The 15292-nt window shown below is 39.7% G+C and overlaps 1 protein-coding gene across 1 annotated transcript in view; it reads left to right on the top strand.

Moving 5' to 3' along the window:
* CPSF3 (cleavage and polyadenylation specific factor 3) overlaps positions 1 to 15292 on the top strand; it is a 47371-nt gene that overhangs the window by 17848 nt on the left and 14231 nt on the right. The window contains exons 5-9 of the mRNA XM_005287743.4: positions 1432 to 1609; positions 3426 to 3515; positions 5589 to 5739; positions 13864 to 14039; positions 14561 to 14719. Coding sequence (XP_005287800.1) covers positions 1432 to 1609; positions 3426 to 3515; positions 5589 to 5739; positions 13864 to 14039; positions 14561 to 14719 — 754 coding nt within the window. The remainder of the gene's footprint in view (positions 1 to 1431; positions 1610 to 3425; positions 3516 to 5588; positions 5740 to 13863; positions 14040 to 14560; positions 14720 to 15292) is intronic.

Genomic DNA, 15292 nt, shown 5'->3' with positions numbered 1-15292 from the left:
GACTGAATAGAGACACTGGATTTATGGCTTATTGCAACAATCTGTAACCCACTAGCCTCCTCCTCTTTATCTTATGACTGCAGAGGTGCTAACGAGCCACTCTGTCATAGGACAGGTCTACACTACAGCAGGGATCGAGCTCTGAGATCAATCCACCAGTGATAGATTTAGCAAGTCTAATAAAGCCCTGCCAAATCGATTGCAGATCGCTCTCCAGTTGACCCCTGTACTCTAACCTTGACAAAAAGAGTAAGGTAAGTCGACGGGAGATTTTCTCCCATCGATCCCCCGTGGTGTAGACCCCGCGGTAACTCGACCTAAGTTATGTAGACTCCAGCTACGTTATTCTCGTGCTGGAATTGTGTAGAGTTGGTAGACTTACCTCAGTAGTGTAGACATAGCATTAGAATGGTGCCTTGGAATGTGAGGAAGAGAGCCTAAAACACTAACCACCTATGCTAAACAATCTGTTCCACCTTGCATTTAGCTGTGAAGCTTGGAGAACCTTTCCCAGCCCTGTAGAAGAGCTCTGTGTGTCTCAAAAGCTTGTCTTTCTCTCCAACATAGGTTGGTCCAATAAAAGATATTTCCTCATCCATCTGGTCTCTAATATCCTGGGACTGACAGGGCTACAACTATGGTGCATACAATGTATTATGAATCGTAAGACTAATATTATACAATGGTATTTACATGAATGACAGAATTTGAATCTGGGAAATGCGTCATAATTAATGTACGTTAACTATCCTCCACACTATCCTCCACATAGATTTAGCTAAGCAGTATGTGGTATCCCTCTCCACACTGGGATCAGATGTATGATAGATATAGCTATCATTAAGTGTAGTTTTTGCTAACAGGCATAGACAGGCTTTTTTTGTGTGTGAGAACTGTATTATGATCTGGTTACTAAAGCAAGCTATAAGTTATATTTTTATTACACTCCTACCCTGATATAACGCAACCCGATATAACACGAATTCGGATATAACGCAGTAAAGCAGTGCTCCAGGGGGGCGGGGCTGCGCACTCCGGTGGATCAAAGCAAGTTCAATATAACATGGTTTCACCTATAACGCAGTAAGATTTTTTGGCTCCTGAGGACAGCGTTATATCGAGGTAGAGGGTGTATTTGTATTAAAGTACTGCCCATTGGGAACCCATTGTGCTGGTAGTACAAGACACTGCCTTGCATGAAAACAGTAGTTTAATGTGGCCTTTATAAATATATGACCTGTTCATACTGGTTAGGGAAATAGTGTTAGAAACCATGGCTCTAGCTGGTTCAATATTTTTAATTTGGAAGGAATCTGCAATTTTGAATGGGGATCTAGAGTTACAAAATCTATCAAAGGAGCACATCTGTAATTATTCTGTAAAGTAAACCGGTGAAACTAGCTGATACTTGGCCATTTCATTTTCATACAGCAATATTTCAGCAGATGACATGCTGTACACGGAGACAGATCTGGAAGAAAGCATGGACAAAATTGAAACCATCAATTTTCATGAAGTAAAAGAGGTGGCAGGAATCAAGTTCTGGTGTTACCACGCGGGCCACGTCCTGGGAGCAGCCATGTTTATGATTGAAATAGCTGGTGTGAAGGTATTTTTTTAGTATAGAGCAGTAACTCCTTGTCAAAAAAATTTATTATTAGTTTTTAAGCATTGGCAATGAGTTCAGAGCTCAAAATATGAAAATAGGCAAGAAACCTCAAAGCAAGCACACTGGAAGACCCAGAAGGAGGCTTTGTCTTGAAGTATTATTTTTAATCAGTTATAGCTGGTGAGTGACAGCAGTTTTATTTAAGTGAGATAGTATATGTAGGCTTCGTGGAAGAGGTGAGTTTTAAATATGTGGTCTAAGCTTGGAATGATTTAGCACAGAGATTACCAAACTGGTCTGCTGAGAGCTGGCTGATCACCTGTTGCTAGCTGTCCTTGCATCCAGTAGTTAAATTGCATTAAAAGGCAACTTAATCCATAAATACTTTACTTTCCCATATCTGTCTTTCTATCTAGGAACTTCACTAGCCTCCATCACCATAGTACTACAGTGCCTCACATTAATTAATTAATCTTCACAACACCCTTGTGAGGTAGGGAAATATTCTTTTTCCCATTTTTATGTACAGGGAGCTGAAGCACAGAAAAATTAAATAATTTGTCCAAGGTTATACAACAAGTCTGTGGCTGAATCAGATGTCAAACACAGATTTGTGAGTCCCAGTTCAGTATCTGGAAAGGAAAACCAATCTTCCTCCCTATAAGCAATTTCTAAAATGTCCACAGGCACGCTAAGAAGTGATCACAAATGGGAGAGGAAATGTTTTGTGTAGTTGCAAATGGAAGGTGGTGATCCACAAGGTAATTTCCCTATTAAGATATAGTTTACATTATGAAAGTTTGAAAACCTCTGGCTTAGTAAGATTCAGAAAGGGTTACGAACATATATTGAGAAGACTCTGGTTAAATAGCTAGAATAAAAATGAGAAGAGATAGTGGTCTTCTTGCTGATCATCACTTGGTGGTGGGAAGAAACAGCCTTTCTTCTGTTGTGTGTATTGCTCAAATTATTATTTTTTATATGCATTATGTTCTGTGCTTTCTCTTGAAGCATGTGGTATAGGCTACAGGATAGCAAGCTACACAGACCATTTATCTTTTCCACTGCTGGTCATCTGTGTTCTTATTCAAGCTTTTGAGCATGATTTGTATTTAAACTCTCTTCAAATGAGTAATGGTAGGATACAGCATGTTGAAATTATGAAGTGAAAATCCTGTAATTCACTCTGTTTGGGGCTCAATTTGCTCTTCACCATGCAGTTAGGAATTGATCTGAGAGGGACCAATGTATTAAAGAGCAGGATAAAGACCTTAGAGAAAGCATTTTAAATTATGGGTTTTCCTTTAAAAATAAGTGTGCAGTTTTCTCAGTTTAAAGTAATAATATGGAAATATCAGTCTTTAGTACAACGTAAGCTAATTAAAATAGTTGCTGTTGTTCATTATGATGTTCATTATGATGATATTCTCAAATGGAACCTCTTGAGTTTTTTAAGTTCTTCATGGCTTGTGTACTGGTGCAAAACTCTAAAAATGCAACTTTTGTAACAGAAAGGAGGAACTACAAAAATGTTGATACTTATGTTTATAGCTGCTTATATATACTGCTTGAAATCTTTCAGTCATTGCAATTAGGATTTGTTTATTGTATTCATAATAAAACATATAAGCACAATGTATTTATCAAAGAGTCTTCAATACATTCAAAACATTTGAACCTTTTATTATAAATCCTTGAATATTAGCGTTAATATTTTAGCAAACTTTTCCTCTACAAAACATGTTGTTAATATCTTTTTGCTGACTTAGTCATTCTGTCTAATTACAGATCTATTATTTTTCTTTCTCTGTCACAGCTTTTATATACAGGTGATTTCTCAAGACAGGAAGACAGACACTTGATGGCAGCTGAGATTCCTAATATTAAACCTGATATTCTTATCATTGTAAGTTTCACACTGTGATTTCTTTAAATTAGTAGTTGGGAGTGTCTAGAAGGAATTACTAAGATCTAAAGTGAGTGTCAAAATAAAGGTAAAAGCTTGATGGTGACATGTAACTTTAGCAATGTGCATTATGTGTCCCTTACAGCCAGGCTGCAGGGGAAATCAATACAGTATTTAGCATATAATAACTTCTGTATACTGTGTTTCAGGCCAGTCTCAAAGCACTATCCAAAGCTCTGTGTCACTTCTCTAACCTGTGTAAGCCCCAACTTTGTCCCAGAGGTGTGCCCAGAAACCTGCTAGAACAGGAGTAGCACAAGAAGGAAGTCATTCCAACCACAACAGTTGAAGCTACAGCAGGGAATATGGGCAGGACACAGATTAATACCCCTTTTCTTGCAAGAAGTATTGAGGGACTTTTAATAAATACACATAGTCAAGACCTTGTTTTTACATCTCTGCAAGAGAGCATCTCCAGCATCATAGTGCCTCCTACCAGCATAATGTTGCATTGGTTCAGTATTGATTCAAAGAAAAGAGTGGAATCTGGTATTTTACCTTTGGGATTACATATAGATTCTATCGACAGTTTATAGTTAGGGCCCTACCAATTTCACAGCTGTGAAAAATGTGTCAAGGACTGTGAAATAAGCCCTTCCCCAAGAAATCTGATCTCCCCCTTGCTGCTGGGAGCACCCCAACCAGGGGGCTCCTAGCTGTGAGTCTTGCAGGGCTGAGGAGGACAGGACTTATCTTTTTCTTGCATAGCAGCTGAGAGGTGAGAGGGAGATCAGACCCACCTCCGAGTGCCTCCCCCTGCTGCAGGAAGCTCTCTGCCCAGATCTGGAGGTTCCTGCAGCTGGAGGAAACTTGTGGACGTTGGTACGATCTCTCCCTGCTCCTGGAAGCGCCCCAGCCAGAGGGCTCCTGGCTGTGAGTACCTGCTGGGCTGGAGGCGGGACAGGACTTGTCCTTCACTTGCATGGCAGCTCTGGGGGCGGGGGGGGGGGAAAGAGGGGTAGAGATCAGACCCACTTCCAGGTACCTTTTGGGTTGGGAACCCCACCATTATAACACTAAAATTTCAGGTGTAAACAGCTGCAAACGTTAAATTGACCAATTTTACAACCCTCTGGCTATGAAATTGATCAAAATGGACCATGACTTTGTTAGGGGCCCTATTTATAGTGTTATGAGCTGCCTTTCTGCTGAAGAAATACCTTAAGGCTCTAGACTGAGACCTTGTCTAGACTGTGGATTTGCCTTGATTTCAGTCACTGGCGTAGCTGCATTCTTACAACCCTTAGTTTGTGCTGGTGGAGTTTATCCTAGTTTCAGGCAGGGTAAAGAGCAGCTTTGCCTGTCTACACTAGGGATTTTCACTGGTGAAGCTGCATTGGTGGCTGGCCACAAATGGCTGAAATCAGGGGCAAATCCCCAATGCAGACAAGGCTTTAAAGAAAGGGAGAGTGGGTCACCTCAGTGCACCAAAGTACAGCTCTGGCTACCAAGTCAGATTCTTCTGTTGTAGTTTTGTCTCTGAGAGTCAACAATGCCTGTGTATTTGTTTTACACATTCGGGTGAGCATTTCTGGTTTAGGAAAAGCAGCATTTAAAAAACAACCCTGAGAATAGTATCAAAATGCTAGTCTTCTCTCTGCTGCCAGAGTCTGTCCTTACAAACAGCCTCTGTTTTCACAGCAATTTTCTAGTTGTTGTTGTTTTTTAAAGCAAACTTGGTACCTGAATTCAATGCACTCATTCTCCCTACAATTCATGTCTTGAGCAAAATCAAGTGAGGCTCATAGATGTGATGCATTTACAGTAGGATGGAAGATTTAACTGTAAATAGAAGTTCTGTTTCAATAAGATAACCTCAATATTCTAGTCAGCATTTTCTTGTTGACTTTGGAGAAGAGTATATTACAGTGATGGGCAATCTGCAGCCCATCAGGGTAATCTGATTGTGGGCCATGAGACGTTGACGGTCCGCAGGCACGGCCCCCCGCCGCTCCGTGGGGCCGCGGTTCGCCATTGTTTTAATAATAGCTCTGTATGTACTTTACTACTTAGGAATCCACCTATGGTACCCATATTCATGAAAAAAGGGAAGAGCGAGAAGCAAGATTCTGTAACACTGTTCATGATATTGTAAACAGAGGAGGTAGAGGTCTTATTCCTGTCTTTGCCTTGGGTCGTGCTCAAGAGCTGCTTTTGATCTTAGGTATGTATCTTCACATCATTTAACACTGAATGAGCAAAATACAGTGGAAATTTTTTAATGGCTGTCCTTTTATGTACAATAAGTTTGTATGTATGTATGTATTTATTTATTTAAACAAGTCTTTCAACACCTTTGCAGTGAGCTAATGACTTAAAAATCCCAGGGTGACTTAAATTAAATCAAGATGACTTAAATCACCAAATGGAAAGCCTGGATTTAAATAATTGATTTTAATCAACTTTTCCATTTGTACTTCAGTTAGTGTCTAAAGAAAGGTGCATTCTCATTCGTTGACTTAACCATTAAAGCGTGTTGATTTACAACTAAATAGATCCTTACACAAGATTTGGGACATCTTTTTTCTACAAAAGACTGTATACTATATCATTACTTAAGCAAATATATATTTTAATATTTTCTGATTCTTATTAATTGTACATTTTTAGTATGTTAGAAAATTGTGAATGATGTATTGCTTATTTACTAGATAACTAGCCTTTTGGTAATGATTTGTGTCAAACTGCATTAGGATTGTAATTAAACACACAAAACAGCATATAAAATGTATTTGTATTAAACAAAACAACCTTTAATGTTTTGGATACATAAACTTCTCTTATCAAGACATATTTCACATTTACAACTAATGATTTATTAAAGAAACAGGGATTCTGTAGCCAATGAACTAAACTGATTATTTCAGAACACCCTGGGAAATTTTTCAAATATGCCTAAATGCAAGTTACTGGAGCTTAACTTCCTACTCATCTACGTCCCTTAAAAATGAAACAAGTCGTGACTTAGGCTTTTAGATCTCATCCCGTCCCTTCTTGTTTTTATTCATAGACTAGAAGAAGGAGACAACTTTTCCTGTTTTTTTAACTCCCAATCAACTTCGAATTAATTAATTCAGATTAAGAAAACATTCTTTCTGTGCCTACAGAAGTGACTACTGTTGTCAGATACTGGTTTAGCACTTCAGCAAATTCTGGTTCCAGGAGCTTAGCTAGAGACTTCCACCAATTCAGTGCTGTGACTTTCTTACAAACATCATCAGCAAACATGTTCTGCTTGAATGATTCACCTCCAGTTCTGAAATTTATTATGGGTGGCATGATTGATGGGTGATTATTAGATGCCCATGTTATAGCAGCAGCATCTTCTACCCTGGCAAGTTGGGTTGAGAATATTGGTAAGAAAATGAGGAGGAGTAAATGCTTGATCCATCTGCTTCTTTACTGCCTGCAGTTTAACTTTGTGGTTGGTATTTCTTTCTTCAATGTCTCTTGAAGTTTTTTCCAAATTTCAAAAGCGTCAGCAATATTACAGCAATTGTTCTGCAATTTGTCCAAGGCTATGGAAATAGGTTTCAATATATTCAGCATATCTACTACATTTCTCTTTAGTCCAATGGTGACTACTTGGCTGTTCCATCGATTCTGTCACAATTTTCTTCACAAATTATCATCAGAATAGGCCAGTTCATAATAAATAGCTCAAAACAGTCAGCCACTGAATTCCATCGTGCATCTTGGGGGACAAATAAATTTGGATCCTCCAGTTCTGTTCAGTGAAGCTGAAGCAAAGTGGTTGTTACGGAAGTATTTTGCAATTTCAGTAGCATTCTCCTTTATTCCTGGAGTTGTACTTAAGTCTTTGGCTAAAAGATGCATCAAATGAACACTGAACCGTATGTTATAAATTTCAGGTTCCCTTCATTATCTTCTAGGTTTCTTCTCACCTTTGCTACATTTGCAGTGATAAAGCTACACATCTGACACTTAAATTTTTGTTCAGTTTGTTATAGCTTTTACTGCTACTTCTTTGTATGTATTCTGCTGTATGGGCATTTCCTTTTGTATCCATTGTTTCTGTAAGGGTACATCTACACTACAGCGGGGAGTCGATTTAAGATACGCAAATTCAGCTACGTGAATAGCGTAGCTGAATTCGACGTATTGCAGCCGACTTACCCCGTTGTGAGGACGGCGGCAAAATCGACTTCTGCGGCTTTTTGTCGGCGGCGCTTACTACCACCTCCGCTGGTGGAGTTAGAGCGCCGATTCGGGGATCGATTGTCGCGTCCCAACGGGACGCGATAAATCGATCCCCGAGAGGTCGATTTCTACCCTCCGATTCAGGCGGGTAGTATAGACCAGACCTAAGACAGACTTCTTTTATTCCTCTCCCACTTCTGTTGTCACACAAGCACATACTACTTGATCATTGTATACGTTTTTCCACTCATCAAGACTAAAAATAATGAATTTCCCACCAATATTTTTTGCACATCGTTCAATTTCCCTCTCACACACTGTATCCAGCAACCTTCCAGCAATGTCTGCTCTGCCGGATGATGTGTAGCCTGGTCATAATGATTGAATCATGCAAATGAAATATTTGCTCTAAACAAGATGAAAGGTTGAATTTGTTGAATAAATTAACTGAGCAGTCTTTTCCTCGATGGAGTCTTGCTGGAATCTGCTGGTCCTGATTACAAACTCATCCATGCTTTTACTGGATGATGAGGAAAGTCTTTCTTTTGATAGAGGTAATACTGTCTGAAGTATATTCAGTTGCGGTACTGCTGGTGGTTGCAGCACAGGACTTCGAAGTTGTAGACATTGCAGATGATGGATGTTCATAACCCCTATGTCTAAGTTGGAGCCTGAAACAAAATGGTAAAAAGAAGTCTCTCTCGCTGAGCATTACTCAGTGTAGTGCATTAAAGCAAATGAGATTAAGTGAAAGAGTCCTCCTACTGCAGCTGTTTGCACACTGTTTAAATGGTCTGATTTATTCTAAAACCTGTTTTATAGGGAATATAATTAATAAATCATAAGGATTATCTTAATCTGTTTAAACGCTTATACCAGCAGTATACCAAACAGCTTGAAATTTTTTTTTTAAATGTTAACATTTATTAAATGCATAATGAAACTTCACTTTCAATCAGGAAATCTTCACGTAGGATATTTGATTATATTAAGCAATAAAAAATCATTTCAGAAATCTGGCAGTAATTGTAAAAATGTAACTGATAATGCACCCACAACAAAATAACATACCAATTAATATTCTGAACACCAATATTTTGAAATTCATCAGTTATTCAACCAAAACACAAATGTATGACCATAATCTATTATCAGTTGCTAGCATAGTAAAACATGATAGACAGTCCATAAGACTGGTGCAAAAATAAGTTTAATAACCAGTTGATCCAAATTGTTCAGACATGTCTATATCATCTTCAAAGTCATGGCCTTCTGAGGAGCATTTTTCATAATGTTTCATTCTGACAGCCAGGCCTTGCGTCTCCTTGTTGCACTATTTCCATTTGGCACTTGTTCCTTTTTTACCTTGAGGTACAGGAATTTCTTGAAAATATCCCCAAATAGTCTTCTTTAGCCTGCAGCAATGGCAGTTTTTTTTGTCTCCAGTACTCAGATGTTGAAACACTAGAGGCTACAGTCTGAAGAATGCTGTCCCTTCTTCTCAGAGACCTGCTTTGAAACCAGTGTTGCTTCTTTCTGGTTGCACTTTCTGCTTCTTCTCCCTTGTTACATAATTCCCCCACCCATGTCCAGAAAAACAAAGAACTAACAATAATCCAAGACTTCTGCTCAGGTTACCCACATGCCATTTGCACTGCAGTATTTTAGTTGTTCAGAGAGTGAGGGGGAGGCAGTTCAGACGTTAATTGATTTCTGTTTCTATCTCTGTGTACACATGCAAGGAGACAGCAAGGCCATTTACTTAAAGTGCCAAGAACCATCCAGAAGTAAGGGCTGGTAGTTACTGGGCAGATCAGTGATTTTGCATGAGTAGGAGAGTAAATTTCCTTGGAGGGTGGAGTCATAAATATTCATAATATGCAAACTGAGCCAGTCAGAGCTCACGTAGGGAGAAGCTATAAAATAGGAGTATGAGATCACACAGTGGATGATCGGGGGGCATGGATCAACGTTCACATCGCATTTCCCATCAGTACCTGGCCCAAGCCAGGGAAGCTAATGACTCAACCACTAGACCAAATTCAGTGATGAATCCTGGTCATGGGCCACCTGAGGCACATTGCACATACGCTAAGACAAGTGGATAATCCTGTTGACATATGTGATAGTGTCTCTTGGAGTCAGAACATAAGACTGGCCATACTAGGTCAGACCAAAGGTCCATCCAGCCCAATATCCTGTCTGCCGACAGTGGCCAATGCCAGGTGCCCCAGAGGGAGTGAACCTAACAGGTAATGATCATCCATCTCCACCCTCTGGCAAACAGAGGCTAGGGATACCATTCCTTACCCATCCTGGCTAATAGCCATTAATGGACTTAACTAGATAAATTCATGGAGGTTCTCTTTTAACCCTGTTATAGTCCTAGCCTTCACAACCTTCTCAGGCAAGAAGTTTCACAGGTTGACTGTGCACTGTGTTAAGAAAAACTTCCTTTTATTTGTTTTAAACCTGCTGCCCATTTTAACTCAGCTCAGCATTTAAATCTGGTGCTTATTATTTATATATTTTGTTACAGTTGGTCATATTTGGGAGGAGAGTTGTAACAAAGGATATTTAAAATATAAATTTTAAAAATCTAATATAACCATTAATTTGTAGTTCTTTGTTCTCTATTTCCTATACATGACATTAGTATGCCTCTTAAAAAAGAGAGAAGAAAAGAAAATACATCAACTAAAACTAGACACACAAGGGGGTGCCTAACTGTGTAGAAAATGCAATTACAGAGATATGGCTACATCTCCAGACCTCTCCATTTGTTTTCCTAATCTAATTTAGGCCCTCAGTTATTCTTATGCTCATAAACTTCTTCCAAGAAGTGAATTACTATACTTTAAAACAAACCAACAAACAAAAAACCCACCGCTATCAGGATAGGCATATGCTGCAACTGTGGGATCATATTGTAACTCTTGTCCAACCAAACCCCTTCCTTCCTACCCTTTTTTGGGGGGTTATCTTTATTTGCTGTTTTGCACCTAACATTTTAAATTGTGAGTGTTTCATGGCAGGGAGCTTGTCGGACTTCTTCTGTGAGGCCTTGTCCACAAAGAAAAGTTTCACAACTCCCCCCAGCACACCCTGTCCCCCAGCGTGGGTGCAATTATACCAATATAAAGGTCCTTTATACTAGTATAGCTATTCCTGTATAAGCTATACTGCTTTAAGGCAGATTTATACCAGTGTAACTGCATCTACACTAAAGGTTGTACCAGTATAACTATTTCAGTCAAACGCACAGAAACACCCTTAACCTAAATGGGTGTCTCAGTACAAACTGCATAGTAAAAGCACCAAGAACACTTCTCAGTGCTCTAAAAAGTTCCTTAGCTCATTTTTGAGTGAGGGGGATGGGGGAATATGCCACCTGTTGAAAGTGCCTGGGCCAAATTTTTCTTTGTGAATATCCTGTTATATTCTACAACAGGGGTTCTCAACTCTTTTCTTTCTGAGGTGCCCCCCCCCCCCAACATGCAATAAAAACTCCACGGCCCACCTGTGCCACAGCAACTGGTTTTCTCCATATAAAAGCCAGAGCCGGCGTTAAGGGGTAGCAAGCAAGGCAGTTGTCTGGGGCCCCTGCAAAGCTAAGTTCGGCTTCAGCCTCGGGGTGGCAGGGCTCAGGGCCCTGGACTTCAGCCCCGTGTGGTGGGGCTTTGGCTTTTGCCCTGGGCTCCAGCGAGTCTAACACTGGCCCTACTTGGTGGACCCCTGGTTGAGAACCACTGTTCTACAGTACGATCAATGCTTTTCTTGGAATCCTAACTTTTAAAGTAGGGTTCCACTCTTAAAAGTAATTAAGTGATACCTGTTACTCAACAGACCAGTTTCTTGTACGTCTTTGGGGGGGTCATGGTTGCTGCTATCAAGTAACCAAATGAGTGGAGGTTTTATTGGGGGGGTAAAGGGGGGAGTTCTTTTTGTGTTTTGGTAGGTTGGGTTTTTACTACTTCTGTTAATCTTCCAAAAGAAACAGCTAAGAGAGAGTGAGCTGCAATCTGTTGTACATCTTGAATAGAACTGTTCAATAAGTTCCAATATTTATGCCTGTTCAAACCTATTGGAAGGCAATAGTTGTGTAATCTTTGGGTGGGTAGAGCTCACTTCATTGTCCTCCTTCAATGCCTAAAAAACTCAACTCCCATAGAAAAGCAGCTGGAGACCCAGCATTCAGTCTCTAAGGATTTTGAGCAAGGATGCACAGGGTCAACCTCCCCACATTCAAGTCCCAAAAAGAACCAAAGGGATTAACTTAATTAAGTACTAACTTTATAAATGTTATGATAAAGAAACATAATTAATAATAATAAATAACTTAATGTTTGCAGCATGACATGGCTATTTTATAATTCACATACATTATCTTCATAGTTATACATAAACATAAATAAAGAAAACAAATTAAATCTAAGCAGGTCAATCCCCACAGAAACACAGTGAGAAGGAACTCAGAGTTCCCAAAAGCTTAGGTTGAGTTCACCTGAGTCTCAGAGGCTTTGATCACCAGATCTATAGTCTGCTGAGTCAAAAGCAACATCTTCCCTCCACTTACTTGTAGGAATTTCAGTTGGAATCCAGGCAGACTCTTCGTCTTCTGAAATCACTGTTAGCCAGTCAGCTAACTGATTAATCAATCACTCAGTTAAGTATGTAGATTTTTAAAAAAAATTGTTACAAGAAAATACAAAACTAAGAATAGTAAAATATAAATGACTTTCTCCACATTTAAAGAAAAGTTGGTGAATCATACTAGTTGAGACAATTTAACTAAAACAGTTTGGCTAAAATCAAACAACATTCAAAGTATACAATTAAAATAAATTAATTTTTCCTCCCAATTTTCCCTTTCTATAATTAACTCTGCCCATGGTTCCCTGTTGGAGGGTTAACAATGTCACTCACTAACCTGCTGCAAAATGCTTCAGAGTTAGGGAAATCAGCCTGCTTTCTGGTCCTGGGCTTAGCTTCTCCCAACCCCCACAGTTCACATGGCCTTTTGCAGAGCGGCAGCCCTGACAGCTTGCTCTCATTGAGTCCGACCACAGCAACAGGGAACGTATTGGAGCAAACCCCAAAACTACCACACCCAATTCCAGAAACGTCTGGATGTGGAGTGCAACTCTGCTAGCAACAATGACCCAGACACAACTCACTCGGGGGAGGGATAGCTCAGTGGTTTGAGCATTGGCCTGCTAAACCCAGGGGTGTGAGTTCAATCCTTGAGGGGGCCACTTAGGGATCTGGGGCAAAAATCAGTACTTGGTCCTGCTAGTGAAGGCAGGGGGCTGGACTCGATGACCTTTCAAGGTCCCTTCCAGTTCTAGGAGATGGGATATCTCCATTAACTTAACTTAACTTAACACTCCTATCCACTCTCCCTCTCTCCCCGCCCCCCCCCCCCCATTTATCTCTTCAAGAGATATCTCTCTCTCAGGCTAGGTTAGAGTTGCACCGGTGAAACTTAGGGCAGAATTGGGGCTCAGGGAAAGTGGGTGAAATTTTAATGGCCTGTGGTATACAGGAGGTTAGGCTAGATGATCTAATGTCCCTTCTGGCCGTAAACTCTATACATCTGTGAATTTGGCTTGAAGAACTTTTAGTGGTGATATCATGAAGTCTCACTAACAAGACTCTACAGATTTTGTTGCTAGCTGTAAGTTTTTTATAATTAACATTTGACATAGATATGCCAGCCTGTTGATTAGCAGTAATGCACTAGAGCTCATTTCTCTTTAAACAGCGTTGTTATAAAAGTGAATTGAATGCTCTGTAACATCATGCATATTTACAGGTGGTGGTTGAAAATTGGTGGTTATATGGAGTCTGACTGGTCTTCTACTGAGAAAAACTGAGATTTGACTTTTTTGTCTAGTGATTTGTTTTATCTTTACTCTTTTTCAGGTTTGTGCTCTCTCCCACCCCTCCCCCCTTCCTAAATAGCCAAGGTCAAAAGAGGCATGTTGACATTTCTTATTACTTTGATTTCCTGTCTCTAACAGCACTGGAAATGTTTGAAAACCTGGCTTTATAAAATAATGTTGATTCTGAAAAAAGCATGTTTGGAAGCTGCTAATATATTTATGCCTTGTAAAATTTCCTCTAGATGAATACTGGCAGAATCACCCTGAACTCCATGACATCCCAATATACTATGCCTCCTCTTTGGCAAAGAAATGCATGGCAGTGTATCAGACATATGTAAATGCTATGAATGACAAGATCCGCAAGCAAATCAACATCAACAATCCATTTGTTTTCAAACACATTAGTAATCTGAAGGTGAGTGTAAATAAAGTGGAAGCAAAGAAATTTGCGCAGTGGCGCAGAATTCCCCCAGTAGTACTCTTTGGGTGGTGGGGCCACTGCTATACTTATCTGACCTTAGAACAGGTACTTTAACTGAAAGTTTATGGAGGATTTAAGTTTAGTTTCTGGAACAAATATAAAATCATACTCTTGCCTAATATAAGGCTTTCTTTGGAGTATATCTGAAATAAATAAATAAGGCAGTGCTAACCATACTTCTGTAATTTAAAATTAGCAGTAGTTGTACTGGGGCTATCTCATCTGTCTACCTGATATACTTAAGTTTGGTGGGGTGGGGAGCATTCCCTTACTCTTTCTTCTTGCAGAGATCCACAAAATGTCCTTTATGGGCAAAGGTGGGAGGAACGCTGCCAAAGAGGTGACTTCCATGAGGATGAAGTGTGATCTTTTTGCATGTGGATCAGGGGATATAGTCAGGCTCTACTTATTTTAACCAACTATACAAACTGATGTTCTTGCTTTTTGTTTTGTAGAGTATGGATCACTTTGATGACATTGGCCCCAGTGTCGTTATGGCTTCCCCAGGTATGATGCAGAGTGGCTTATCCAGAGAATTGTTCGAGAGCTGGTGTACTGATAAGAGAAATGGAGTAATAATAGCAGGGTACTGTGTTGAAGGAACACTTGCCAAGGTGAGTTATTACCATTTGACCGCCATGGTAGTTAGTTTATATGTTACGTTAAAAGGAGTGATCCCTGATTGGATTATTTATTTGAACTTGTTAAACAATAAGTTTGTTGTCATGTATGGATGACTGAATACAACCAAAGCCAATTGTACCCTGCAAAAACAAATGAAATGTCCAGTAAAATTGAAGATGACAATCTTCAGTAACAATCTATTCTTAAATGAAAAAATCTTTTCATATACTATTAAAAAAATTAGCAGGGAGCTTGTCCCAAAAAAGTGTGATTAACATACTTCTCCCCTTCACTCCTCCCACCTAGTCTTTCAATTTTTTGCCCTTATCCTGATCCCACTGGAGTCAATGACTGAACTCCCACTTACATCAGAGATCAGATTGGGATACCTAGCACTTTCACTTGCTTTGAAGTTGCAATCAATAAAGGATCTCAGAATCCAATTCTGCAATCAGAGATTGATACACATACCTTGGATTGATTTCAGTGAGAGTTATGGTCATATGTATTAGGGCCCAGTTCTGTCCTAAATGTTCGGTGCAAGGACAGGATGCAAGTATGTG

This window comes from Chrysemys picta, chromosome 3, assembly GCF_011386835.1.
Source record: "Chrysemys picta bellii isolate R12L10 chromosome 3, ASM1138683v2, whole genome shotgun sequence".
Classification (NCBI taxonomy): domain Eukaryota; kingdom Metazoa; phylum Chordata; order Testudines; family Emydidae; genus Chrysemys; species Chrysemys picta.
The sequence above is the reverse complement of the archived record's forward strand: the minus strand, read 5'-3'. Positions and strand labels throughout refer to the sequence as shown.